The sequence below is a fragment of the Falco biarmicus genome, chromosome 8 (genome assembly GCF_023638135.1).
Source record: "Falco biarmicus isolate bFalBia1 chromosome 8, bFalBia1.pri, whole genome shotgun sequence".
Lineage (NCBI taxonomy): Eukaryota > Metazoa > Chordata > Aves > Falconiformes > Falconidae > Falco > Falco biarmicus.
Window position 1 is genome coordinate 26461858 of NC_079295.1, and position 24975 is coordinate 26486832.

Below are 24975 nucleotides of genomic sequence, written 5' to 3' on the forward strand. Positions count from 1 at the left end.
CATCTGCTAAAGATGAACATCAGGCTTGAAACTGAGAGTCCTCCAAGAGCTGGTAGAGTGTGGGGCATGGGGGAAGGTGCTTGGTGATGCAGGGTGGGCAGGAGGGGAGTGATGCAGCCCTGCAAAGCCTTGCAAAAGCAGCTGGTGGGGAGCTCACCTGGCAGAGACTTAAAAGATGGGAGGGCAGCTGGTGCTGTGTGTCCTGAGGACAATCCAGGAGCAGTGTCCTGTGGCTGGGGCACCAGATGGGGAATGGGAGGGTTTTGGAGATGCTCCCCCTCTGCATCCCCTGGCAGCCAGGTCTGAGCACCAGCCGTGGAGGAGAGGCTGGTGGAGGGATGCAGCTGCGCGTTCAGTCTTCCTGGGGGGATCTGTCCTCTCTGCATTCATCCCATTGCTTTATAAACCCACTGATGATGCTTTTGGCCGATGCACCATCCTGCAGCAATGAGATGTGACATGTGAGCAGCTGCTGCCTTTGGTTTGCGTGTGGTGCCCTGTCATTCCTCCTGATGCCTCCTAGGTCTTGTGTTCGAGAGGAGCACCAAAGACGGCTTTGCAGCTCTCCACCACCAAAACTGGGTATTCACCCCAGTCTCCCCTCTCTTCCTGTAGCAAAGGGGTGGGCTGGATGATCTCGTTGTCTCTGGGCAGGTATTTCAGAGCCCCTGGTAAATTTAGTACTCCCTTTGCCAGCTCCAGAAAAGAGCAGCATGAAGGGCTGGGGTCCCTCGGGACATGCTGTGGGGAACTGGGAATGCTGCAACTGACTCCTGTGTCTGAGTTTTCAAAAAGACGCCGGACAATCAGCACGGAGTCGCAGGAATGAATTGAGGGCTGAGGAGAGAGCCTGGCATTGAGAGACTTGGAAGGGAAGAGCTCCGACTAGCTTATCAGGAAGAAAATTGAGAGGCGCCTTGATTACAGTGCGTGAGGGTCTTTACAAGGAGAAAATGCTGGTTAGTGAAGGGCTCTCTTTAATCTTGCGGAGAGCAGCGGAGCACAAGCCAGGCACCGGGAGCCAGAGCCAGGCAATTTCGAGCTAGGGCAGAGGCACTTGGGTTTGCTCCTGTGGACGATTAACGATCGGGGCACACTCCCAAGGGCAGCGGTTGATCCTCCATCTCTTGTTGTCTCCAAAAAGTGGGCTGGGAGCCCACCTGGAAGAAAACCAGGTTGCTGGGCTCAGTCTTGGGGTGTGCGTGGTTGGATGTCAGTGGGCAGGAGGTCAGGAGGAGAGGTCTGATGGTCCTTCCAGCCTCTCCTTCTGGGAAATGGGGCTTCAGGTTGTGGATGTTTGGTAGTAGTAAGCACCTCCTGGGATTGTGATGGTGTGACACAGGGCTGGTGGGATGTGGGAAAGTGCTCCGCAGCTTTGCTCACTTCCCAAACCTTTGCTGCATTCCTCGTGGAGAGGAAAGGACCTGCCAGTCCCCTAGGGCAGAGCTGCACAGCCTCTTGGCTTAAATATGCCCTTTCCCTGGGCTTGTGTGCATTTGGCTGTCCAGAGCATTTTAACTAATCATGGGGAGTTTTCCAGCAAAGCCCTGGGAATATTTATACATTTAGGAAACGACGCTTTCACACACACAGGTTTTGGCAAGGGTTCACTGCTGAGCAGCTGCCTGGGCTTGGGCAGAGCTGGAGGGAGAGCGGTGGCTGTGCGTGAGGCGAGGCAAAGCCAGCAGCTTTTATTGGCAAGCCCAGGGGCTCACACCGTGAGCTGAAGGAGCAGGCGGCTGGAGAGGGCTCAGTGCCTTGGGGCTGCCCCGACAGCCTTTCCAGCAGCCTAGGACCCAGCAGGTCGGGGGTATTTTGTCCTCAGGTGTCCCTTTGGGTTGCAGAGGTGACCCCACGAGGCAGCATGGGGTGCCTACCCATGGGTTTTAAGGGCTTGCCCCAGCCTGGCTGAGGTCAGTGTTTTGTGACACAGCTGGTGCCAGAGCCCACGGTCTGGCTCTGGGAGGGGGACAGCGTGTCCATTTAGCGCCGTGTCCCCTGGCCCGGGGAGAGCAGGAGCAGGTACGCCAGAGGCAAACACGCTGATACTATCAGTGCAAATATAGCCCCTGCGCCTCAGGATGCTCTGCCTTGCATATTTTTATCTGTTGCGGCCGGTGTGCACGGGGGTGGCTGCTGCGCACCTCTGCAAGCCGAGCGCGGGACCTCGGCAAACAGGACGCGGCGGGTTCATGGCTCGACCCCAGGGCCCGGCGAGGAGGAGGAGGATGTGCCATCAAAACAAGCAACGCCGGAGAGGAAGATAAACAAACAGGCGGCTTCCAGCACGGCCCCGGCCGAGGGCGAGTGGGAGCCCCAGGGCCAGGGCTGGCGGCGGTGCCGGCAGCAGTGCCGGCTGACGTCAGGGCGCCCGGGGGTCACTGTCCCTCTTATTGTTCCCCACCGGGGCTGGGACAGGGGCCAGGCGCCTGTCCCCCTCCCACGAGGGGACGTGGGCCAGCGGGGCAGGTGGAGGGCGGCCAGGGCACCCGCCAGAGCCACTGGCCATTGCCATTGCAGGGTCCAGCTGGGCACCTGCCCGCACGCTGCCTGCCTCCAGTGCTCTGCCTCTCCTTTTTAACAGGCACTAAAAATAAGCCCCAGGGAGCGGCTCTGCTGCAGCCTGGCCAAGGGCGAAGGCAGCAGTGGGCTGCATGTTTTGCAGGGTGGGGATGGCATCCCTCAAACCCGCGCCAGCCTGGTGCGGCAGGGAGGAAGCGGCCTTTTGGCTCCTTCCAATGAGGGATGTTTTTAATTAGCACAAGGTAGCTGCGGCTTTGCAGCTGCAACTGGGCCAGAGCAGGGCTGGCGCGTGGTTGCGACATGGGCTGCTCACACGCAGGGTGCATGGCCTGGGGGAAAAGATGCTGCAGGTGCTCAGCCAGGCTGGGGTCTCTCAGTGTGGGGCTGGGGAAGGAGCCAGTGGCTGTGGCGCTGTTGCTAGCAGGGCTGAGCAGTGCAAAAGTTGCAAGGCCCCACGCAGGCTGGCTCGGCAGCACGGGGCTGACTTTTGGGGATGCTCGGATGAGTGGAGCAAGCTCTTGTGTGCGCCCACATCTGTGTTGTGCTCGTCCAGTGAGATGCATGGGTGCCTGCGTCCTGTACTGGATTGGGTCCGCTTGTGGAGTCCTTGCTTCATTCCTGAGCAAGCCTTGGTCGCCCCATCTCATTGCTGCCCTGGGTCTAGGTCCCATGCTAGAAATGCAGTGGGCTGCGGCTGTGCTGGTGGGAGTGAGGCACACGCCACCATGCACACGTGTACACAAGGACCTGCGTGCTGCTGCACTCAGGAGGAGCAGAGGGTCACTCGTGCTCAGTGTAAGCATGTATGTGAGAGCACGAGTGTGTGCACAACAGCAGGAGCGTGTGTGCTGGCACCAACGGGCACAAGGGGCAGAGTGCCGTGTCTGACGGCTGAGGGGCCAGGGGCCAGTGCTTCGTGCCCACAGTGGGGCTTTTGGGAAGGAGAACAGGCACTCATCACTGGGTGGGGGGGTCAATCACTGCATGGACACTGCCCCCCCTGTAGCGTTTGCCCTGGAGGCACGTGGCAGGTAGCGCTGTGGTGTCATTTATTTATTGCTGAGGCATGATCAGGTGAGGGGGGCCTGGCCAAAGCACACTTTCTGGGCTGCTGCTGGTAGCCACAGGCCACTTGCACAAGCAATGAGTCAGTGGAGCTGCACGCTGCTAAAACCAAACTTGGCATGGGCACCTCAGGGCAGCAGCCTGCCCAAAATAGTGCCCAGACTGTGGGCAAGGCGTGAGCCCCCTGCAGCTGGGCTGGCCGTGATTGCTCCAGCCCTTGCATCCACTGGGGATGGGAGTGCACTGCGGCAGCAGTGGCTGCTGTCTCAGGAGTCCTCCAGGGATGCTCCTGCTGGGGCTGTAGGGTTGTTCACAGCCCACCCCCTGGTGACTGTGCTGTGCCTGGCCACAGTTCTGGCACTGCCACTGCAGAGAGCAGATGGCACCTGAGCCAGGTACGGGCATCTGCCTGCTTGATCCCAGCCTCACTTCAGCCCAGCATCACCTGTTGGCTTGTTTGGGGATGGAGGGATAGACACGCGTCGTCACAGCCATCCTCCCTGGGGCACCACATAGCCATTAGCTCTGCAGTAGCACATGGTCTGGCACAATCAGAGAACCATCCTTTGCAGTCAGGGTCTTCCTCATCTTCTCCATGCTGTGTCATGCTGTGCCATACCATATCATATCGTGCTGTGCCATGCCATGTAAAGCTGTGCCATGCCATGCTGTACCATGTTGTGCCATGCCACACCACACCATGCCATGCTGTGCCAGGTGCTGCTGCAAGCAGGCAGAGAGGCGTCACGGGCTGTCTGGCAGAAGGGGCCAGACCCAGCTCCTTTGGGAGAGGCCCCAGCCCATGCATGGGCACCGGCTGTGCGGTGCTGCCGAGGAGCAGCTCAGCTCAGGGGATGATTGATCTCGTGTCAGCAAGCAGTGGTTTGAGCCAGTGCCAGGCCTCAGCTCAAACAGGAGCATTGAAGGGGGAGAGCCCCTTCCCCCTCCGGAAAGCAGAGCAGCAATCCCCCCGCCACCACTCCCGGCCCTGCTCCACATTTGGACATTATTGGCCCCGTGGCCGCAGGCAGCTGCCCAGCCCTGAGGAGCACGCGGTGGGCAGTGGGGAGAGTGCAGGCACCTGGGGTCCCAGCCCCGCTGGGCTGAGCTTGCTGGGGCTGTGTTTAGGTTAGAGGGCAAAGGGGGGATGCAGGGATGGCTGGTGGGGGAAAGGTGCAGGACACAGTCTGCCCCACGCTGCTGTGCCCTGCAGCTGCCTGTCCTGGTCCTTCAGCTCAGGATGTGGCAGTGGCTCCTAAAAGCAAAGGACCTTTTGGGGAGGAGAACAAGGGGGACTTTGATGGGGCTCTAAAGGCACTGCTCTGTGTCAGCAAGGGATGTGGTGGCTTCTCTGCCCCCAGCTGATGGGGGCTGGACTGGGGCATTGCCATCCCTGCCGGCTCTGCTGGCCACAGGTAGGGCAGGGGAGCAGTGCTGCCTGCACGGCTGGTGCTGCTGTCCCCTGCTCCCTGCACTCCTGCTGAAACAGGCTGCCAGGTTTATTCACTGTGTCCCTGCGTATTCTGAGCCCTCCACAGCTCCCCCCATACCCCCAGCTGTGCCCCTTCTCCTGTGACATCCACAGGCAGCTTTTTTCAGTGTTTCTGAGAGCTTCTTCTTCCCTGTCCCTTGGACTAATGCCCCCGTAGCCTCTGCCAGTCATGACAGCCCATGCAGAGGTGGTACCAAACAGCTGGGCACATCTGGGTAGGCAGCAGCAGCCTGGGGAGGGGTTGCTCTGCACCCCAGGAGGCACAGCCATCAGATTCCTGAGGCTGCCTGCTCCCACTCTGCTCAGACCTTCAAGTCCTATGTATCTGCGTAAGGAAACAGAGCCATTCATGTATTTCTCTCTCTATTTATACCTCTCCCTTTCCGTATTTAGTGTGTGCGCAGGCAGAGGGGGCAGTGAACGCCAGGGCCACTGATGTTCTTGGCTCCAGTGCTGGCTGGAATTTCGTCCTGGAATGTATCATGAACCGCTCTGAAAACACGAATAAATCTCTGTATGTTGTGTGCGTGTGTGTACACAAATATATAGACAACATATAGACATGGAACCGTATGGGGCATTTGTGAGCTTTGCTATTTAAAGGAAGGAGTAGTTAGAGGGCTCTTGGCAAGGCAAACACCTCCAGATCAAAGGGATGCAGGGCACTCTGCTAGCAGCCAGGCACCTTGGGAGATAGGTGGCCCTTGCTTTGTCCTCTCCAGGGACCTGAAGCCACCCTGTTCATGATGTACCCAAGGTAGCATGCCCAGCCATCCCCAAGAAGTGCTCTGATCCTTCAGAGGCTGCAATTCATGGAGGTCTCTGCTCCCTGGTTGCCAGTTTCCCGGTGAGAGCCCCAGAGAGCCAGCTCCTGTGCTGCTGACACAGGCTGCAGAGCTTGGTGTGCAGCCAGATGCAGTAGGGCAAGGATATCAGCCCCTCTGGGGCACAGGGTAGTCCAGGGCTTCTGGAGAATCAGGGGTAGCCTCCTGAACATCAACTGGTGCTCACGGCTGTTGAGAAAAAGATGATGATGTGGAAAATGAGAAGATAGATGTTGGGTAACACGTCCCAAGTAGATACTGGGCTGGGCATCTCCTTGGGATGCTGGAGCATCTGGTGCTCATGGCTATCTGTGAAAGACGATGAAAAGGAGAAAACAGAAATTGGGTACCAGATCCCAATCAGGATGGTTGGCCATGGCAGGAGGGCAAATCCTTGGGAGGTTCTGACAGCTGCCTTGCTGGGGGTGCTGGATGAGGCCCCAGCAGGAGCACCACTGGGTCTCCCAGCACACCTTGGCCAGGGAGTGGTTGCCCTATTTAGCCCAGTTCAGGGTCGTGTCAGCTTCTTGTCTTCTGGGTGCTGAAAAACCTGATATTTTGGGCTGAAAATGCCCACATTTGGTCTCTGGCCAAAGGTGATGTGTTTGTGGGTGGGGGAAATTGGAGCAAATTCCTGCTGTGAGTCCTGCACATGTGCGCGGGCGTGTGGATAGGGGAAATACAGTTTTCCTTTTGAAAAAAAGCCCCGCTTATTTTTATACAGAACTCCAGAAGGGCTGAAGGTGGAAACTTGGCCTGTCAGCAGCTGTCACAGGGGAGCGGGTCCCTGCCTGAGTTTGGGGGGAAACCACAGCTGGGTGTTAATGGGACTGTTAATGAATTAATGTTAGCTGCTGGGGGCCAGGGGGGAGCCTGGCTCAGCGGTGCATGCGCGCGTGGAGCCCTGCCCGGCACACGGGCTGCAGCTCCCGGCACAGCTGCTGAAAGCCCTGGCTCTGGGAGCCATGCATCTGGGGAGGTGTGAGTCTCCCCTTCCATTTGTGTCTTGCTTTCCAGGTTGTGGAAATGCTTGGAAATGTGGCCCCGTTTTGGGGGAGAGGGTCCCACACCAGAAAGCGTGCATGTAGCCAGCATGGGCGTGTTAATCTTTTGACTGTGAGCATCTGCTGCCTGAGCTGGTGGTATTGCTTAATGCTAGGTCTCCTCGGCTGCCGAAACCAAATCTTTAAAGCAATTTAAAGAAAACAGCAGGGAAGTGAAATCCCCCCAGGTTTATTTATGGGTTGGAGAGCTTGTGCTGCGCAGTCAGTGCAATGTCTGCAGCAGCGCTGCTTTCTGCACGGCACTGCCTATCTGCAGCCCTTCTTGGGTTTATTTCTCTTGCTGTCTCCCCTAAATGTGGAGGAGCATCCATGTGAATGCAGTGAGCACAGCCATGCCCCATGCTATGGGCTCTGCAGTAGGTTTGCACAGCTTTCACACCTGGCTTGGTGGGGACAGCTATGGAGGAGGAGGTCATGGTAATGTGCTCACCTAACGCCAGCATGGTAGGGGTGTAGTGGGGCTGAGGAATAGCACCGTAACCTGGTAGGTCTAGAAATGAGACAGAAAATGGAGAGAGAATCTGGGAAAGAGAGAGCAAATTCTTCTCCATGGACCTCTCTGCTGTGTCCTTCAGGTTCTGTGAGTGAGGTCTCAGCCATGGGAAACCCTGTGGTATCTCCTGGGGTTTCACCCTCTGGTACCAGACAGCTGTTGAACCAAAAGGAAAGAGTGACCATCCTGAGGGAGGGATGACTGTGCCAAGGAAGGGATGGTGAAGTCAAAGAAGGGATGACCAAGCTTAGGAAGGAAAGCCCACACCAAAGAAGAAATTACCATGCCCACCATGGGACTGTGGATGGACACATTTGCCAACAGAAGATGCTGTTATGGATGGAGACAGAGCCTCCTCCTCTGCTGGGAGGAAGGCTGGAAGAGCCTGAGCTCTTGGGAGCTCTGCTTGCTCCCCAGGGATGCTGTGCTTGCACCTGGGCTGCAGATGTTCTCTGCCAGCTCTGGTGTTGGGTATCTGTAGGTGGGTGCAGACAGACCCTCACCTCAGTAAGGAAACCTCTTGGGGCTGTTGGACTCAGTACCTTTCCTGGGACCTTGTGCTGGTCCTTTGGGGTCAAGCTTCAAGTGTGCAGCCAACATCTGCTGCCTTGTGCCAAACCTGGCTGGTGGGGCTGAGGACCTGGAGAGGGCAGTGCCTGAGCTCTGCTCCTTGCACAGATGGGCTCTACACAACCACCCCCCACCACTGGAGAAAGTCCTTCAGAGAATCCCAAATCCCAGCTTGGAGGGGCTCTGAGGCTCCTCTGTGCCCAGCCACCAGCTTCTGGGGACTAGCTCTGGCTCCGCTGGGCCCAGAGCCCTTCCCAACCCCATCCCAGACAGACGGATATCCCAAAACCCACTGGTCCCAGGGGCCCCAGCTCTGGGTCCCTCTGGCTGAATGAGGTGGTGTGCGTGTGCCCAGACTGTCCCCTCCTGTGACTGTACGGTACACACGGCTAAATATATGTCTGTGCAGATACAGGAACTCAGAGGGGCTGAGTGATGCTCCTTTCTATACCTCTTTTCATGGGGAGAGCTAATGAGATTCATGTCATTAAAGGGCTGATGTTTTGTGGGATGGGAGCCTTTTAAACGGGATGTGTCCTGGCTTAGTCATGGCAAATATTTACCAAAAAAGAGAGAGAGAAAGAAAAAAAAGGGACATACCGTATAAAATTAGAGTTCTGAAAATAGTATTTAGAGCAAGTGAGAGAGAGGAACATAAAACAGAAAATACAGTCCAGCCTGTTCAGGAGTCAGGAAAAGAGAGAGCGAGGGGAGGGGGGGGAAAGCCAGAGATAAAACGAGAGAAACCTCGGCAGTAAAAACAGCATCTTGGTAAATAGACTATTAAAAAAATTCTGACCTGCTTTATGGCTTTCTTGGCTGCCGTTCAGCTGTGCTGCCCTGGCCGGCACGGAGGGAAGGTAGCAAGAGCCGGCGTCTGTGTGGATGCTCAGAGCCCCAGGACGCGGCTTCCCCCCCACCCCCCAGCAGCCACGCAGGGCGTTAAATTTAGCCACATAATGATGGCCCTGAGGAGGCAGCCTTTTGTAGCCACACTGTAATTACTGCCTTGCTTATAAATTTTATTTTTCTTATTATGTTTCCTCCTCCGCTGGGGAAGGGGTGGGGGGGGCTTCCACACCCCCATCAAACCCACAGCTCTCCAGGGAGCAGGGGGTACCACTGCAGGGATGGAGCAAGTCCGTGGGGCCAAGGGGAAGGTGGGAATGGCTGCCCGAGCCCTGTGCTGCCCTGTGCCGCTCCCCTGCCTTGATGCAGGGCTCAGCCCTGCATTTGGGAAAGGGGGAGGCATTGGGCTAACTCTACTGTGGTAGGGTCCTCACAGCCCAAAGCGTGGGTGTCTTGGCCTCCCTGAGCCTTAGCATCGCCCTGTCACAGATGCTAAGCCCTGGGAGATGGGCTTGTGCAGGCAGGACCAAGGGGTCTCTGGTGAGTCTGCAAGCCCATGGCACAGCCAAACTGGGGAGGCAGCTGGGACCCCCATTAGATGCAAGGAATGACCATCTGGACCTGCTTGGCAGGTCACTGGCTCCAGCCCTGCTCCTCGCAGAGGTGGGAAAGGCAAAAAGGGCGAGGGCTGGCCTGTGCCCCCTCCTTCTGCCGGGAGCAAGACAGAGGGAACGGCTCCTCTCCAAGCCAGTGCAAGTGGGGGGCAGCTTCAGGCCGGGCAAGAACGTGCCAGAAAAAGTCTTGTTCCCCTCTTGTTTTCCCAAAACAAAGGAAGCAGCCTTGCATTGCTGGAAGTCGCGTGCTCAGGCTGTGCTGGGTTGTTATCATCCGATAACCCGGCGACCCAGGAGCTGCCCTGTTCCTCACCCGTTGAGCCCGCACTACGGGATGCGAACAGCTTCCGCATGAGCTGCCCTTTGCAGAGATCCGTTTTCCGCTCCCTGGGTTAGGGGGGAAGACAGCAGTGGGGGCTGCCGCGGTGGCCCTGGCCAGCCCTGGGCTCACTGTGTGCTGTGCACTGTGTGCCTGGTGCAGGACCTGCCCATGCAGGTGATGGTGGATGGCGAGGGCAGAAGAAACGCAGAGGTGGCATGTGCCTTGGTGTGGTCTGGGTGTTGCCATCTTGTGCGGTGCACGGAAGAAGATTTGGGGCTCTGCTGTATCTTGCTTTGCCCCTTGTGACTTCCCCGAGAGCACCATGACCAGGCTGTGCTGTGGAGTAGGGTGGGCAGTGTGCAGGGCTGGAGGCCAGGGTCCCTTGGGGCACACAGTGATGCCTTCAGGGAAGGGAACCTTGCAAACCACTGAGGAAGGCTGCGCAGCACTGGAGCTGCCTGCTTTCCCTTCCAGCTCTGCCCGTTCTCCCAGTTCTTGCCCTGGGGAGCATGCAGTGGTGCTGAGGTGCTGTAGGGACTTTAGTGAAGCTGGTGGTCAGGGTGATGTTCATCCATCACTGTGGGAGGTGTTTGAGGGGGAGCATCTCCCTGGCAGAGCTGTGCGTGGGGGACATGTGGGACCACGCAGTCCCACCCAGCTGTGCCCAGGGGAGCTGGCTCATTCCAAAGCAGCTCCTTTCTCCTGCCCTGTGCTATAAGGGCTCTGTTCAGCACTATGATGACCCGAGGCAACCTCCATCCCTTGCTCAAGTGCCCATTTCAGGGCAGGTGAGACAATACTAAATCAACTCCTTTAAAGCCTCCCGACCCGCAGCCCACAGACGTGCTGGTCTTCATCCCTCCCTCATCTCCTGCGGGCATGCTGGGGTCTGGCGCGCTGGCCAGTTGCCCGGGCATGGGGCTGCCTTGGCTGCTGGCCAGGAGGCTCCTGGCCTGGCTGGGTCTGTGCCTCGACCCTCTGCCCCACCATGGGGTCCGTAGCTTGTGCCAGGGATTCAGCACCGAGGTGGTCATGGGAGCCCTCAGGGACAGTGACCACCACCTCACTGGTGGTGGCTTGTGAGCCCAGGTGTAGAGAGCGCCGGGGACTACGAGACAAAGTGTCCTTTGAGCCCTGGAAAGATGTGTGTGTGTGTATGGAGGGTAATGCCCGCTGCCCCGGCGAGAGAAGAGGTGAGAGCGGGGGCTGGCTCCATCCCTGCTGGGAGCCGGCCCCACACGTGTGCCTCTGCGTGTGCCTGCGTGTGGCTCTGTGTGCAGGAGGCTTATGCATTTCCGTCTCAGTGTATTTATGTACGTCATGCATGTGTCTTACTCATCACTGTGTTTTTCTTTCCTTGTTCTTGGGTCTTTCCCCCACCCCCGCCATGGATCTATAATTCTTATGGCATTTTATTCTTTTTTTTTTTTTTTTTTTTTTTTTAAATCTCCAGTTTTGGAAGTTGCTGGCTCCTTAGGAAAATAAACTGTATTTTTAGTGCCTGTCTGCAAGGCTGCTGATCCTGCCTGCCCCTGCTCCTTGCTTACTCACTATTTGTTTAAGCTTTTATTTTCCCCTTCACCCCGTGCTGGGGTGCGGGGGCAGCCAGCGGCGTGCTGGAGCTGAGCGGCACGGCGGGAGTGCGCTGAAGTTGTCAATGAGCAAAAGGCAGCTCCAATCTGGCCTTTATTGAGGTCTGGGCTTGCGTAGTGCTGGAGCAGCCTGCCCTGTAATCAGCCAGCCACCAGAGCTGGCCAGCCTTGTAATAAAGCAGCTCTATATTTATTTGTTCTGTTTATACCCTGCTCTGTAATAAGTTGGGAGCCCTCCCCACTCCCCCCATTTTCTTTGGGAAGCTCCTCCAGGTCTCCGAAGGGATCTGCCATCCCACGCAGAGTGGATGCTCGGGGCCTTGAATCCTGTGAGCAGCTCTGGCCACATCTGGGCCATGCGCCTCTTGATCTGTGTGCCCCACACACCCTGTGCCTATCATCCCCATCCTCTCCCCAGCATCCCAGCCCTGTTCCCCCACCCAGAGAGCTCCCACAGCTCTGCCGGTACCCCACATCCCTCAGTGGCCCCTTCTCCCCATCCCCGCCATCCCCAGCGCTACCTCTGCCAGCCCCCCTCCTCCCCCTCTCTATTTCAACCTTGGGTCTTTTTAAAATACATTCATTAAAGGGAGCTCAGTTGCCCTTTCCCCGGCAAGGCTGGAACACTGACAGCCTGTTCACCCGCATGTCTGTAATTAAACTCAATCTCTGGGTGAATACAACAATGTGACTGCACAGAATAATTCCTGGAGATCCTGACGCCGAGGAGGAGTGTGGCCTGTGAGCGGCCCATTCACGCCTGGCTTTCTATAAATACTTTACTATGTGGCACTAAGAAAACTTCAAGCCTTCCCCCCCCCCTTTTTTTTTTTTATTAGCGCTACATAATATAGTAATTGTGCGACTAGAAGGTCTCCCCTGTGCCTGCCCGGGTTCATGGGCCTGGGTGTGACCTCGCACTGCACCGGCCGAGCGCGGGAGCCTGCTGCGGTGCCCGCGGCTGCCACGCTGGTCCAGGGTTGCCAGCCTCGCCAGGGGCATCAGGTGGCCCACAGCACCCTCCAGCCTGGAGCTGGGGCAATGTGGTGGGGATGCTCTGCCAAGCCAAAAGGCTTACACCCCTAAAATCCTTCCTGATCATGTCCCTGCTGGCAGCAGCGCTTGGCTGTCCCCTGTGGTCCTGGGTGCTCTGGCTGCTGGGTGGAGATGCAGATGAATATCAGGGCAGAGGGAGGATGGATGGGTCTGGCGGAGCATCCCTAGATCCCCATGGCCCTCAGCATGGCTGCTCTTCAGGTCCCAGCCCAGGAGCTCTCTGGTCCTTGGGAAACCCCAGGGCAGCTGCTCCCCAGGTCCTGTCCTGCCCAAGTGTGGTCACATCCCACCTGACATCCTCATGCCTCTCATGACCCTGCTTGCCCTCCCTTCCCCTGGAGCCTGCTGGTAGCATGGCTGAATGCATGCTCAGGCACCGCCACCTCCCTAGGGAATCCTCCCTCTGGCTCTTAACCCTCATCAATGATACTTTTTAAAGCATTGCTGGTCCATGTAGACCCTGCCAGCGTGGGCTGACCCTTGCCCAGAGGAACTGGAGCCAGTCAGTGCAATTTTCCCCAGCCATGGGGTGTGCCAGCCCCATGGACATCCCTGCTTGTCAGGCAACATCCCTTGGCTGGCTTCTGGGGTGCTGCAGCCACACGTGCCTGGCACAGCACAGGTGCCACAGTCACAAAGCAGTCAGCTCCCTGCCTGCCTGGCTCCTGCTCCCTGCGTTTCGGGACCTCAGGGTTGCAGAGAGAGCAGGGCTCCCATCCCACTCCCCCAGGCTGCCAGGAGCTGGAGTACAGAGCCTGAGGACATGGGCTGGGGAACTGACATGCCACCCTGGCCCTGCCAGTTGGGGCATGCCTGGCATGGTCCTGGCAGAGTTGATGTGAGGATATCGCTCCATTTGCATGGCCAAGAGTAATATTAGATCTTTGTGCCGTGTTGATGTTCCTGAAAGCTACAACAAACATTAGTATTCATGAGCCCACTTGGCCTCATCCATATTCATGTCTCATCCCTCGACTTCGAAGCCCCTGCATGTTTTTCACCTGCTTGGTGGTGTGGTGCCTGGGGAGGTGGTACCATGCAGAGCCAGAGGTGCCAACTCACCGCTGGGCAGGGCTGAGTGAGGGCCCTGGTTGCTGGTGCAGGATGAGCTGTGGGGATTTGGGGACCTGCTCTCCCTGGGTGCTGCCCCATTTCGTGGCTGCCCAGTTGAGCTCAGAGCTGAGCAGACCCACGGGTAGCACCTGGGAACAGTGACTCTCTGTTGTCCCTGCTCCCAGCTGCAGTCTGGCATGGTCTCCAGCCCCTGCAGCCCTGTCCTGCCTGGCACCCCTGCCTTGGTAGGACACCTCCTAAACCCCCAAAAGCTGCCCAGTGTCTCTGGTAGCCCTTGGGCAGTCTCTGAACCTGGTGATGTGGAGCAGAGAGCCAGGAGGGTCTCAGGTACATCCATACCCTGTAATGCTCCATCCCATCCCCTCCATACCTCTCCCCCTCTCTGACTGTTTTGCTGCTGATGTCCCCCTGCATGGCCACCTAACTGCCCTGCTTCCTGGATTTATTCTGCAGGACAAGCCAAACTCCCCTCAGCCCCGGCGCTAGGGGCTTGGGGCCCAAAGGAGACAGCCTGGAAGCATTTGTATCCTCATCACCGTCACACTGCTGCAAAATGCGCGTCAGCCGAGGCTGTCTAAGCTGTGCCTGCAGTCCCCAGGACATCTCAGTGCTGTCATCCCCCCCACCATGCAGTGCTGCGGGCTGCCCTTGCACCCCGCAAGCACCAAGCCTTGTCCCGCACCCATCCTGCGCGGGGCTGGGACCCCTCCGGGCTGTCACGCCGGCAGGTGGAAGGGCAGAGGGGTGAGCAGAGCGGGCAGCACGTTCCCTGCCCGTAGCTGGGACCCCGCGCCCTCCTGGCTGGGCACGGCGGCTGGCTCCGTGCTGGAGGGTCTGGGGACACTCCGTGCGCCGGCGTGTGACAGGGGCGCGGCAGGTGGCGCCCTGTCCCCCGGTCAGCGGCCGCCGCACTGCCCGCAGCCGCCGGCACCGCGCCTCGGCGTCCCGGGCACGGCGATCACCGCAGCCCTGGCATTGCGTTCCTGCATCCCGGCTTTGGAACCGTGCAGCCCCAGCATTGCATCTGCAACATCAGCGCCACAATAATTCGTCCCGGACACTGTGTCACTGCAGCCTTGGCCCTGCATTTCTGCATTCTGACTTTGTAACCCTGCTACCCCAGCACTGCATCTGTCTGCAGCTCTCGCACTGCATTTCTGCATCGCCCTGGCTGCAGCCTCTGTGACAGAGATGCTTCTGGGCAGTGGGGCTGGTACCAGCATTGCACTTTCACCTGGGTTAGCGGCACAGCAGGGAGCCATGCAGTGGCTGTCATGCAGCAGGGATGCTGAGTGGAGCAGCCAAGGAGCTTTCCCCCATCCCCAGCATCAGCCCCGTGTGGGTTAGGAGCAGGGACATGCCTGGAGCTGGATCCTGCTGCACAGGTCTCTCCATGCTCATTGCTGTCAGGGCAAATGGATCAAGGCAGGGAGTGGGGTTAGGCAACAGATTTGAGGGTTCTGGGCCTTTTTTCTGCTTTAGGAAGGCTACAAGGAGTGAAAGGTTTCATTGGGAGTGGCAGAGGGCTAGGTATAGGGGCCCAGCTCCCCAGTCCCTGCTAGGGCAAAGCAAGAAGGACTGGAGCCAACTGGGTGCTGCCTCATGCAGTGCAGGGAGCAGCATCAGTGGTGACAGCAAACTGTCATGGCTCACCTCTCTCATCATTTAATGCTTACTCCTTGGCAAGGGCCCTCTGTCTGCTTATTTGTTTATGATTTTCCTGTTGATATTAGAGAGTTTTCAAAAAGCTCAGCTCTCAAAGTGAGGGGATTGTAGGAAAATGTGTGTCTGCTATATAGGATCATAGGGGCTTGACTGGCTCATGGCAGGTATACATGAGAGGATGCTGATGGCATCCCTGAAGGGACATACAGATTGCTGCATCTCTGAGGCTGCTACCATCTGCTCTGCTGTGCTCAGCCAGTGCTGCCTGTTTTTTTTCCAACTGGGATCAGTGGTTATTTTCCCACTGCCCCTGCACTCTTCCCTGTCCTGCCTTAGGCCCCCAGTGGATCTAGACATTGATACCACAGTGGGCTGCTGTCATCCACAGCAAAGACCTTTGTGCATCTCCCCCTTCAAGCTGCTTCCAGTTCAGGGGTATCACTGAGGTCTTGCTGTAGCCAGGCTCCCCTGGCCCTGCCCGCAGCAAGGGTTCGGGCTGCTGAGGGACCCTGGTGGGGCTTCCCCAGCCCTGTGAAGGGGCCTGTCCCATGCAGGCCCATGGAGAGGTCTCTCTGTCCCACAGGCTTTCCATGGGCACAAGTCTCTGCAGGGCCACGCAGTGCGGACCCGGGGTGCCCTTCCCCTGGCTCCTGGCCGTGCCGGCCTGTCTGCACAGCTCCCGGCGCTGCTGCCTCCCCTGCCTTTCACTTGTGTGTTTTTACGGCTCGGAGGGAGCCGTCCTGCCCCAATTCCCCGCGTGCTCCTAATTTCATAGTTCTCTCCATATATCCATATATATCCATATAGCATTTGATACAGGTTTTATGGGCATTTCCATACGTTTTACAGACACAGCCATTACAGAGCCAGGTTTCACCCGAGAAACCTCAGGGGAGCAGAGCACTGAATCGCCTTAGTCTTGGCCCCAGAACAAGGCTCTCTTCTCTCCCTTGCCGGCACTGCCGCTATCATTGCTGCAGAGGGCTGGGGGACGGTGGGGAGCTGGCAGTGCCTGCCCCGGGAGCCGAGATGCTGCCCCCAGCCTTATCAATTCTGCTCCTTTAGCTTCATCCTGCAAACCCCCTGTCACTGCTGCCCTTTGCTCCCTCCCCAGCTGGCTGCCACTGGCAGGGGGCTGCTTTGGGCTGGACTGCTCGGGGCAGCTCAGGACCACAACCTGTATGGCCAGGTTGCCAGGATCCAGCCTGTTTGCTCTCTTGTTGGTCTGTGCATCCAGCTGGCTGCGGAGATGGTGGTGGTGCAAAGGGTGATGCCATCCTGGCTGTTGGGGCAGTGACACTGCTGCACAAGGCTCTGGAGCAGCTTGGCTAGCACCATGCATGCAGATCATCTGAGCTCTGGCAAAGCAGCCTCTGGCTGGCAGAGAGGCAGAAAATGGAGCCATGTACATATGGCTCTCCACACATTTTGGCATGCTGTGGAGGCTGCCAGCACTGCAGTAATACCCAGCACTGCTCAGGGGCTGATTGTGTTCCTGGTACAAGCGGAGAACCATCAGACCTTGTTTAAAAAGAAGCTAGGTGACACATGCCTTTGTCACCACCATGATCAGACCCTGGAGCAGCCTGCAGTGCAAATCTGGGGCATCCCCATAACATCGCGCCCAGGCACTGGGCTGCCCAGCACCAACTGTAGGGGAGGGTGGATAAGGGCAAATGGGTGCAGGGATGAGCCCTCCCTCAGCACCCCCTGCAAAGTGCTGCTTGCCAGGGTCAAACATAGCAGCACTGGTGCCACTTTGGGTACCCAGTTCCCTGGCCTCTCACTGGACTGGTGGGCTAAGGAATTTTCCACGCTGCATGTGAATTCCCATTTGTAGAGCAAATGCTCACTGCCATCCAGTGATGCCTGTGGCCAATGCCACAGGGACTGTTCCTTGCTGCTCGGCCATCCCTAGCACGGCTGTGGCATCATTCAACCCAGCCCTGCATGTGAGCAGTGCCCTGGCTCAGCTATTAATAGCAGCTCCCCTCTCCCATTTTGAAGGCTGGTGGGAGCCTAGGGTACATCCCACTCTGTTTTCTTGAACAGGTCCTGAAAGCAGGAACCATTTGTGGCTTCCCCAGCCGGCATGTCTCTCCTTGGCCTCCAGCATGTGCTATTTTCTGTGCTGTTTACTGTTCTTCTGTGGGCTGTCAGGTTTCCGTGCTGGGGGAAGGCTTGTAAATGGGGAGGGGGGGCGGGGGGCAGTGAGTCTACACGGAGGGGCTATGGGAAGGGGTGGTGGTGGAGGAGCACAGACATGGCCTTTATCACAGCCTAGGGGATGTGTAGCTCATAAATCTGACCCAGGCAGATAGGGGATAAATCATCCCAGCTCGGGCACTGGTGGTTACCCATGGTTAGAAATTAACTTTATGTTGGATGGGTCCCAGGCTGTGGGATGTGAAGGGGAGACTGCTCCAGGCAGCGTGTGTGCCTCCTGCCCGCCTGGCCCCAAAGCCAGGCTGCAGGCAAGCAAGTGGGTGCCTGGTGCCCTGGCCTGGGCAGGCAGGGCTGGTAGGCACAACAATTAAAGCCAGAGCTGATGAAGCAAAAGGCCAGGAGTGGATGAACCAGTGCGATGGGCAATGATGCTCTGGCACTCTCACTAATCTGTCCAGGGTCTGTCACCTCAATGACTGGCTGTAGCCACTGCATGATCCGTGCTTCAGCTGCAGGCACAACGGGCACTGGGAGGCACTGCTCTGTGTGGGAGGGGATGGAGACCCAGGGTGCCAGGGAAAGTGGCAAGGTGTGTGTGCAGGGCAGGAGGATGGATGTGCTCATAGCGGGACTATCCTCTCCCCCCACAGCTGCAACCCAGGGGCTTGGCAGAGCCGGGACCTCATTCTGGTATCATAGGGCCAGGCATGCTGGGGCTGTCTCTGGCCCCAGCTCTGTGCCTCCAAGGGTGGGAGGAAGCAGTGAAGCCCACAGACTCCTGTTTCACTTCCCCTCTCCCGCTGTAGCATCCTTCTAACCAATTCTCCTTTCTCCCCTCCCTGGTGTCTCCTGCACAGCTCCATGAGCATCCCCAAACCCTGCCCTGTGTAGGGCCAGAACTTCCCAGGGGACTTTTAGGCATGCAACTACAGCAACCTCTTCTCCATCTGCTCAGGCCAAGTGCTCACAGTGGGGACCATGCCACCCTTGGGGTCCCAGAGCACCCCACCAAGGGTGCAGAAGGAGCAAGACTGGTGGGGACACCCCTCCTGCAGTGGGTCTCCAGGCAGCTCACTCAGCTCACTGCTGGATGGCTCTCTTAATAGCTCCCCAGCTTTCCTTTCTAACGAGGCTCTAATTGGAAGCCGGTTGTGCTTCCCTTCCCCTCTTCTCAGAGCTCTCCAGTCCCAGTGCTGCAGGGCGATTAAGCTGAGGTTTTGCGTTTTTTTAATATGGCAAAATTATTTTGGAAGGGCCAGGATCGTTACATGACGGGCTTCTTGAAAAACCCCAGGCTTCGCCTTGCAGACGAGGCCTTTTCAAGTGGTTTTGCACAGTACACGTCTCTGGGCAGCGACCGTCTCGAACAGTTACTGTTAATTATAGATGCCTCTTTCCCGCTCGCCCATTACTCAAAGGATTTTTGTGTGTTTTAACAGTGTTTTACATTAGCCTGAATAAGACTCTATTCAGTATTTCCGAGAGCTGGAACTTGGGCATCCCCTGCTGTATGTGTCGTGCTCTCCTCCCTGCATCCTTAGGGCCAGGCTGATGCGGGTACAAGCCTTCCTCCCACTGCCCAGCCAGCGCACACATTGTTTTTGGTGCAGGAGTTGTGCCTGCTGCATGCACACCCTGTTTGCATCCCTCTCCTGGCTATGCATAGCCTTAGGTTTGCATGCTCAGCTACCATCATGCCATCTTCTAAATCCACCCTCCATCATCCCTCTCACATGCTGAGCATTGCTGCCTGCTGATCCATGCTCAGTGGGACCCTGTGCCCACTGCCCTGTCATCCCCTTTGGCCAAGGACTGAGGGGCAGTGGCAGCCCACGCACGCTGGCCTCATCCTGGTCTCCTCAAGGTGTGCGGGGTCCTCTTCTCTCTTGCGAGCCCTGGACTGGTGTGTTCCCCTTGCATGTCTGGATGTCTCCCCTGTGCTGTGCGCTGCCTAGCTGGGGTTGCTCCCCATGTCCTTTGTGCTGCATTTATCAGCACTGATTTCATGCCTCCTTCATTGCCCAGCTGTTCAACAGCAACTTGTTGCGCTCAAAAGTCTTTCCAACTGCCCTGAAGAGTTTAATATAATTAGGAAATGCTCTTGCCTCCTATGCTACCCCATTTGTATCTTCTGCCTACAAAAGCCACCCTTTATTCCAACTTGCCTCCTGTGCTTTACCCTAGGTGTAGGCTGTGAGAAGAGCTTGCCTCTTCTCCCATGACAGCCGAGCTGATTTAGCCATCCTTGGGGAAACACCTTGCCCTAAGTATTTTTCCAGTCCCACTGCATCCCCCAGTATGCTCAGCTGGGAACGCTGACCCCTCCTGAGAAATCTGGTGGGTTTGCAAGGGGTGACTTTCCACCACAGAGCAGTGCTGTGCCTTCTCTTTGCATCATTTCAGTTGCCAAGTGCTTTTTGTCCCCTTGGCTCCAGGCTGCTGGCATTTCTGTAGCTCCCAAAGCCTTCCCAGATAGAGGACCGAGCCCTGAGCTCTGGGTCCCCCTCAAGAGATGGGAGCCCCCAGGATGTGCTGGGCACTCTGTGGAGGGAGCATGGACTCATGGGCAGAGCAGCCTGCCCAGATGCTGGGCAGCTGGGGTTTGGCAGGGGGTGCCAGACATTAAGGCTTTGGTCAGTGAAGTATGGAAGGGTTGGAAGAGGAGGGGCAGCTTCAGGACTGCTCTGCTGGACCAACTTCACAAGCCCAGAGGGGACAAGAGCTTCCCTGGGGTGCTCCAGGGCTGTCCATGAGCTGCTGGCTGCTCCCCCGAGAAACCATGATCTGGGGTGAAAAGTAGATCCAGCTCATCCTCGTGCCCACCATCCATCCTCCTTCAGGCTCGAGTGGGGACTCTGGGGAGGGTGGGGTGCAGCTGGGAAGCACAGTGACATTTTCTGGGGAGATCCCCATTCAGGGAAGGGGGAAGATGCACCTCGTTTGATGTTTGAGCGCCTCCACAGTCCTCATCTCCTCCATCTCAGCGTATAGGGCACTGTGGTCAGGCCCATTTATAAAGCTGGTAAATATATCGGCAGAGTTTGTGTCCCCTCCAAAGGTCAATATTTGTGCAGAGTTTAATTTTAACTTAACAAGCAGTTGTTTGCAGAGGCTGCCGTGTTTTTGTGTGTGTGTGTGCATGTGTGCACGCTTTCCCATGGATCAATGCTTGTGGGGAGGCGTGCGAGCAGCTTGCGTACATGCACCAACTCACTGGGGCACAGAGGGGGTTGGTGCAGCTCCCTGCTCCCAGTGATGCTCCGGATGCAGGGACGGCACTGTGCAACCCAGAGGACAAGGACCAGGGTCTATGGCCAAGTCTATAAATGCAACCCACAGACCTCTCCAGGAGGTGACAGCGGGCAAAATGTGCCCCGTGAGGCTCCAAACAGCAGCCGATAGGGATGGTGGCTTTCCCAGCCTGTTCTGACTGGTGCCCTGGGCTTGCTGCAGGCAGCTCTGCGGCCGCACAGCCCCCGGCCTTGCCGCTCCTGAACCCATGTGGCTTTGTGGCTCTCACCCTTGTTCTGGCAATGTGTGTCTCTGAGCTGAGCACATTGTTCAGGCCAGTTCCAGCGCACAGTGCTGGCTTTGCACAGGGTTCAGAGTGCTCAGCACAGGCCCCCATGCACAGCCACTCTGAAAACAGCTGGGTTGTTTCTTACAGGGCTCTTCCAGCATCACTACCCATGGTGTTTTATCCCACTCTGTCTGCCCTCCCACCCTGCTGTGCAAAGCAAACCTGCATCCCACACACTCCTGCAACACCTCACCGAGGCTGGTGGCTTCTCTTTGAGAGGTCTAGAGCTGAATTGCCCCCACGCTGGCAGTGGAGAGGGGAGCGGTGCTGCCCTAATCTGTGCCCAGGCACCTGAGGCTCCTTGTTTCTGCTGCTCCCAAAGTTTTTCTAGCTGAAACTCTGTGCTGTGCTTTACCCCCGGGGCTCAACATGTGTTCCCAGCTGGGATCAGGGTCAGGCTGTGCATCTCACCTACCCCACAGCATCTCGCCCCTTGGGATGGAGGCTGGGTCCTCTCAGGTACCTGCAGTGCATCCCAGCATCCCAGGGCAGGGCAGGACAGGACACCAGGTTGGGTCCGATACCCTCCCCCCTGCCTGCCCTGCTACCACACAGAATGTGTTATCTGCGGGGAAATGGGAGACTAACAGTGGGCACAGCCATGGCTGCCAGAGTTTTCCCAGCAGCTTGGGGACAGGAAGGGGGAGACGAGCCCGGGGAGAGACGGGAGGGCTGGGACGGAGCCCACCATCCCCGCAGCGCAGCTGCTGGGGCTCCGTGTTTTGCAGCCCGCCTTGTGGGCGCTGAGTTTGGTTTCCTTCTCTTTGCTCTTTTCCTCGCCAGGCCCCGGGGCTGCCGACCAACCTCAAAGGGTAAAGCGGGCTGCGAGGGACAGTGGCGGGACGGGCAGGGGTAAACACGGGGCTGGGGCCGGCCAGGCGGTGGGTGATGGAGGTGAAGTCATGCCGTGACGTCAGCCCTGCGGCTTTGGGGACAGCCGTGGTTAGGCTGCTCAAGGAGGGGCGGCTGTTTTCCTGCAGCTCCGCCACTCGCTCCTGGTGCCCGTCTAACTTATAAACTTTAATGGCCAGTTTAAAAGGTTCCTGCCATGGGCACCTTGTTGCCAGTTTTAGGTTTTTAATTTGGAAACTTTCCTCTCTGTGGTCGGGGGAGGAAGCACTTGGGTCCGCTCGGGGCCAGTCATCAGGACATGCGGGTGCCAAAGAGACAGTCCAGAAGGGCTCTGTTCCCGTCACTGGTGTCAGGGCAGAGTCGGCCACACCAGTGCCGAGGAGGGCAGTGGGACATGAGCCATGCATGGGGCAGATGGGCTGGAGGATCCCCCCTGTCCCCTCCTGCTGCCCACATATTGGTGGAATAAATTTAGCTCTTCCTTGGCCGCTGACTGGGCGAGCACCAGCAGCAGACACCTGCTCCCAGTCAGCGTGGTCCTACCCCCCCGCCCCAGGGGTCACCACTGGGTTCTGGACTGAGGAAGCAGCATCCTCACCCTGCAGCCCTCAGGAGATGCTGGGAGCCCTGGCACCTCTGCTTGGGGGGTGAGGAGGCATGGGGCTACAGCCATATTTGCTCCTCCAAGTGCCTGGGTCCTCATCCTGGCTGTCACGGTGTGACCTGGTGCTCTGGTGTTCTCGTGGCTCATCGCCCAGCTGCTGCCACCACTGCAATGGTTGTCCTGCCCCATGGGGCTGCCAGCGGTGGGTGTCTTTGCTGCAGAGGCTGTTGGAGGGGTCTGCCTTGTCCCCTGTCCTGCAGTCACTGATGGCTGTGACCCCACAGCTACATCGCAGGGAGTGCCACCATCTCTCCCCATGTCTTGCTCTTGCCACGCTGCAGCCAACAGAGCTGGGGTTAGGTGCAGAGCTGTGCCTGCACGTGCTGCTTGGCAGGAAGCAAAGATGTGGGGCCAGTGCTTCAGGAGACACTGAGGGCATGACGCTGCTGCTTTCTTTGAAGCACTCTTTGCTTCACAATATTCTTCTTTGCTGCCTGCCTTCCTTGCAGCACTCCAGCAGCCCCTGCAAGGTGTGTGTTGGCAGAATCACATTTCACCAGTGCAAGCTCCATAGCTCCATTGTCCTCTGCCTGCAGTGACTCAGGAGGCCCTTGCAAATGCCCAGGAAGTGCTGGGTGCTGAGACATGGGGCCAAGGCCTGACACCCTCCCATGCAACAAGGAAACCAGCCTACAAGCTTGAGGGGAGCCTCCCCACAGCCTTTCCACCCAGCCCTGGAGAGAGCAGGGACATCTCCCCCCAGCTCAGCTGCAGCCACCTGGGGTTACTGACAGTGGGGTTCCAAGGGGTGACCATGGCTTGGCTGGATCTCTCCTTGCCACCAGACCAGTCTGGTGGAGCTTGTCCATATGTTTCTGCTGCACATGCTGGTTGTCTGTGGGTGCTGCATGCAAGGCTGATCCCTCCAGTGCAGGCTGATGTGGCTATGCTGTGAGCCCCTGTGGCTGGCTGGGTCCTAGGCTCAGCTGGGAGAGCCCACCTTAGAGCACCTTAGCTATCAAGTGAGTCCAGGACCTTTTTCAGACCTTGCTGGGGGTCCGGGGAGCTGCATGGCAGACAGGAGGACTGACTTGGCAAAAGTGTGCACCCCAGAGGTTGAACTCCCCCAGGGTGGGCACTCGGAGCACGGTAAATAATGCATGGAGCCAGAAGAGCAGAGGAGTGGCCCTGGTTTACCAGCACTTTCATACCATGGCTTTCAAGTGGTTCCCCTGCTTCTTCCCCATGAGCCAGTGGCACATCTGTGCCGGGGCCAGTCAGTGGGCTGCCTCCAGTGCCATGCCACGTGCTCTGTGGCCGCTGGAGCTGGTGCCGCCTGCCAGCCCCAGAGCAGCCCTGCCTTTGCCAGCCCCGTAATTGATTCCTGCTCTCCTGCACGAGTGGAGGCTGCAGATGTGCAGCCTGGTAGGAGGCAGTGGGCTGTGGGTACCAGCTCCAGGAGCCAGCCCAGGCAGGGTGAGGAACATCCCAGTTCTCGCCTTGGCTCTGGTGTCTACTTAGAGAGCTGTCTTTTGAATTTCCATGTGTTTGGAGAGGTTGTCTCCCAGCCTTGGCTCCTGTGAACATAGGAGATTCGGGGGGACCCTTCTCCCCCTGTATTGGGGCTGCTGGAGGAGCTGGGGTTGTTGGGGAGCAAAGAAACAGCTCCCCAAGTATCACTGTTGTGTCTGCTGGTGACAGGCTCATGTTCTGAGACGATGGCAGCTGGCGGCAGGGGGGGTGGGGTGGTGGTGTGGTTCTAGAGTTCCCTCATTCTCCTGAAGCTGCAGAAAGACCTGGCTGGGGAGGAAGAAGGTCCTCCTGCACAGTGCCCCAGCAGCTCTGGAAATTGCCCCCTCCAGCCAACCAGCAGCCCCATCAAAGGCTGGGGTCCAGCAAGGCAGGGCAGGGGCACAAGGAGTCAGCATAGTCTGGCTTGCCAAGCCCTCTGATGTCTTTAAGGCTGGCAAAGAGCAGGGCCGTGGGGATGGCAGGGGCTGAAGTTATGGAGGAGAATTTTCTAGCCTGGCACCATATAGGAGACAATATATTGGAGCATGTTATTATGGACAAGGTTAAAGATAAACCAGTTTTTAGACTTGAAGAGGATGGTGGTCCAGGAGAGAGTGACTGCAAACAGATGAGATTTGGCATGAGCAGAGGGGAGCTGCAAGCAGGTGTTCTGGGTACCTTGTTTTCCAGTGCTGCTGCTGACAGATAGTGCTGCATGGAAGAAAATGCCTAGAAAAACAGTGATGAAAATGGTGAGGCTTTTAAAAATCCCTGTATTTAGCCAAAGGGCATGGTTTTGCTGTCTGGAGATGGCAAGGGTGAGTGAACCCTTTGGAGCAAGGCACACCTGAATGGAAAGAGCGGTGTGACGAGTGGGCAGGGGGCTGTAAGAAGCAGCAGTCTCTGGAGCCGGGGAGGTCTTTGCTCTTCATTGCCCACGGAGGATGGTGGGGCTTGGAGCATCATGCTGCCAGCACAGGCTGGGGTCCCTGCCCTCAAAAACAGGGAGCGACGCAAGCTGCAGCAGATGAACCTGGCAGGACAGAGATGGATGGGGC

General features: G+C 57.6%; 2 protein-coding genes across 5 annotated transcripts in view; one reads left to right on the forward strand and one right to left on the reverse strand.

The window, feature by feature from the left end:
• Window positions 1-24975, forward strand: part of NHEJ1 (non-homologous end joining factor 1) — a 44541-nt gene that overhangs the window by 7306 nt on the left and 12260 nt on the right. The window lies entirely within an intron of this gene.
• On the reverse strand, window positions 1750-20468 carry LOC130154178 (uncharacterized). Its single transcript, XM_056350018.1, has 2 exons — window positions 20305-20468; window positions 1750-6093 (listed from the first exon to the last, which is right to left on the reverse strand). Exon 2 carries the CDS (start codon window positions 3324-3326, stop codon window positions 2391-2393), a length of 936 nt encoding a protein of 311 aa, XP_056205993.1. The 5' UTR covers window positions 3327-6093; window positions 20305-20468; the 3' UTR covers window positions 1750-2390.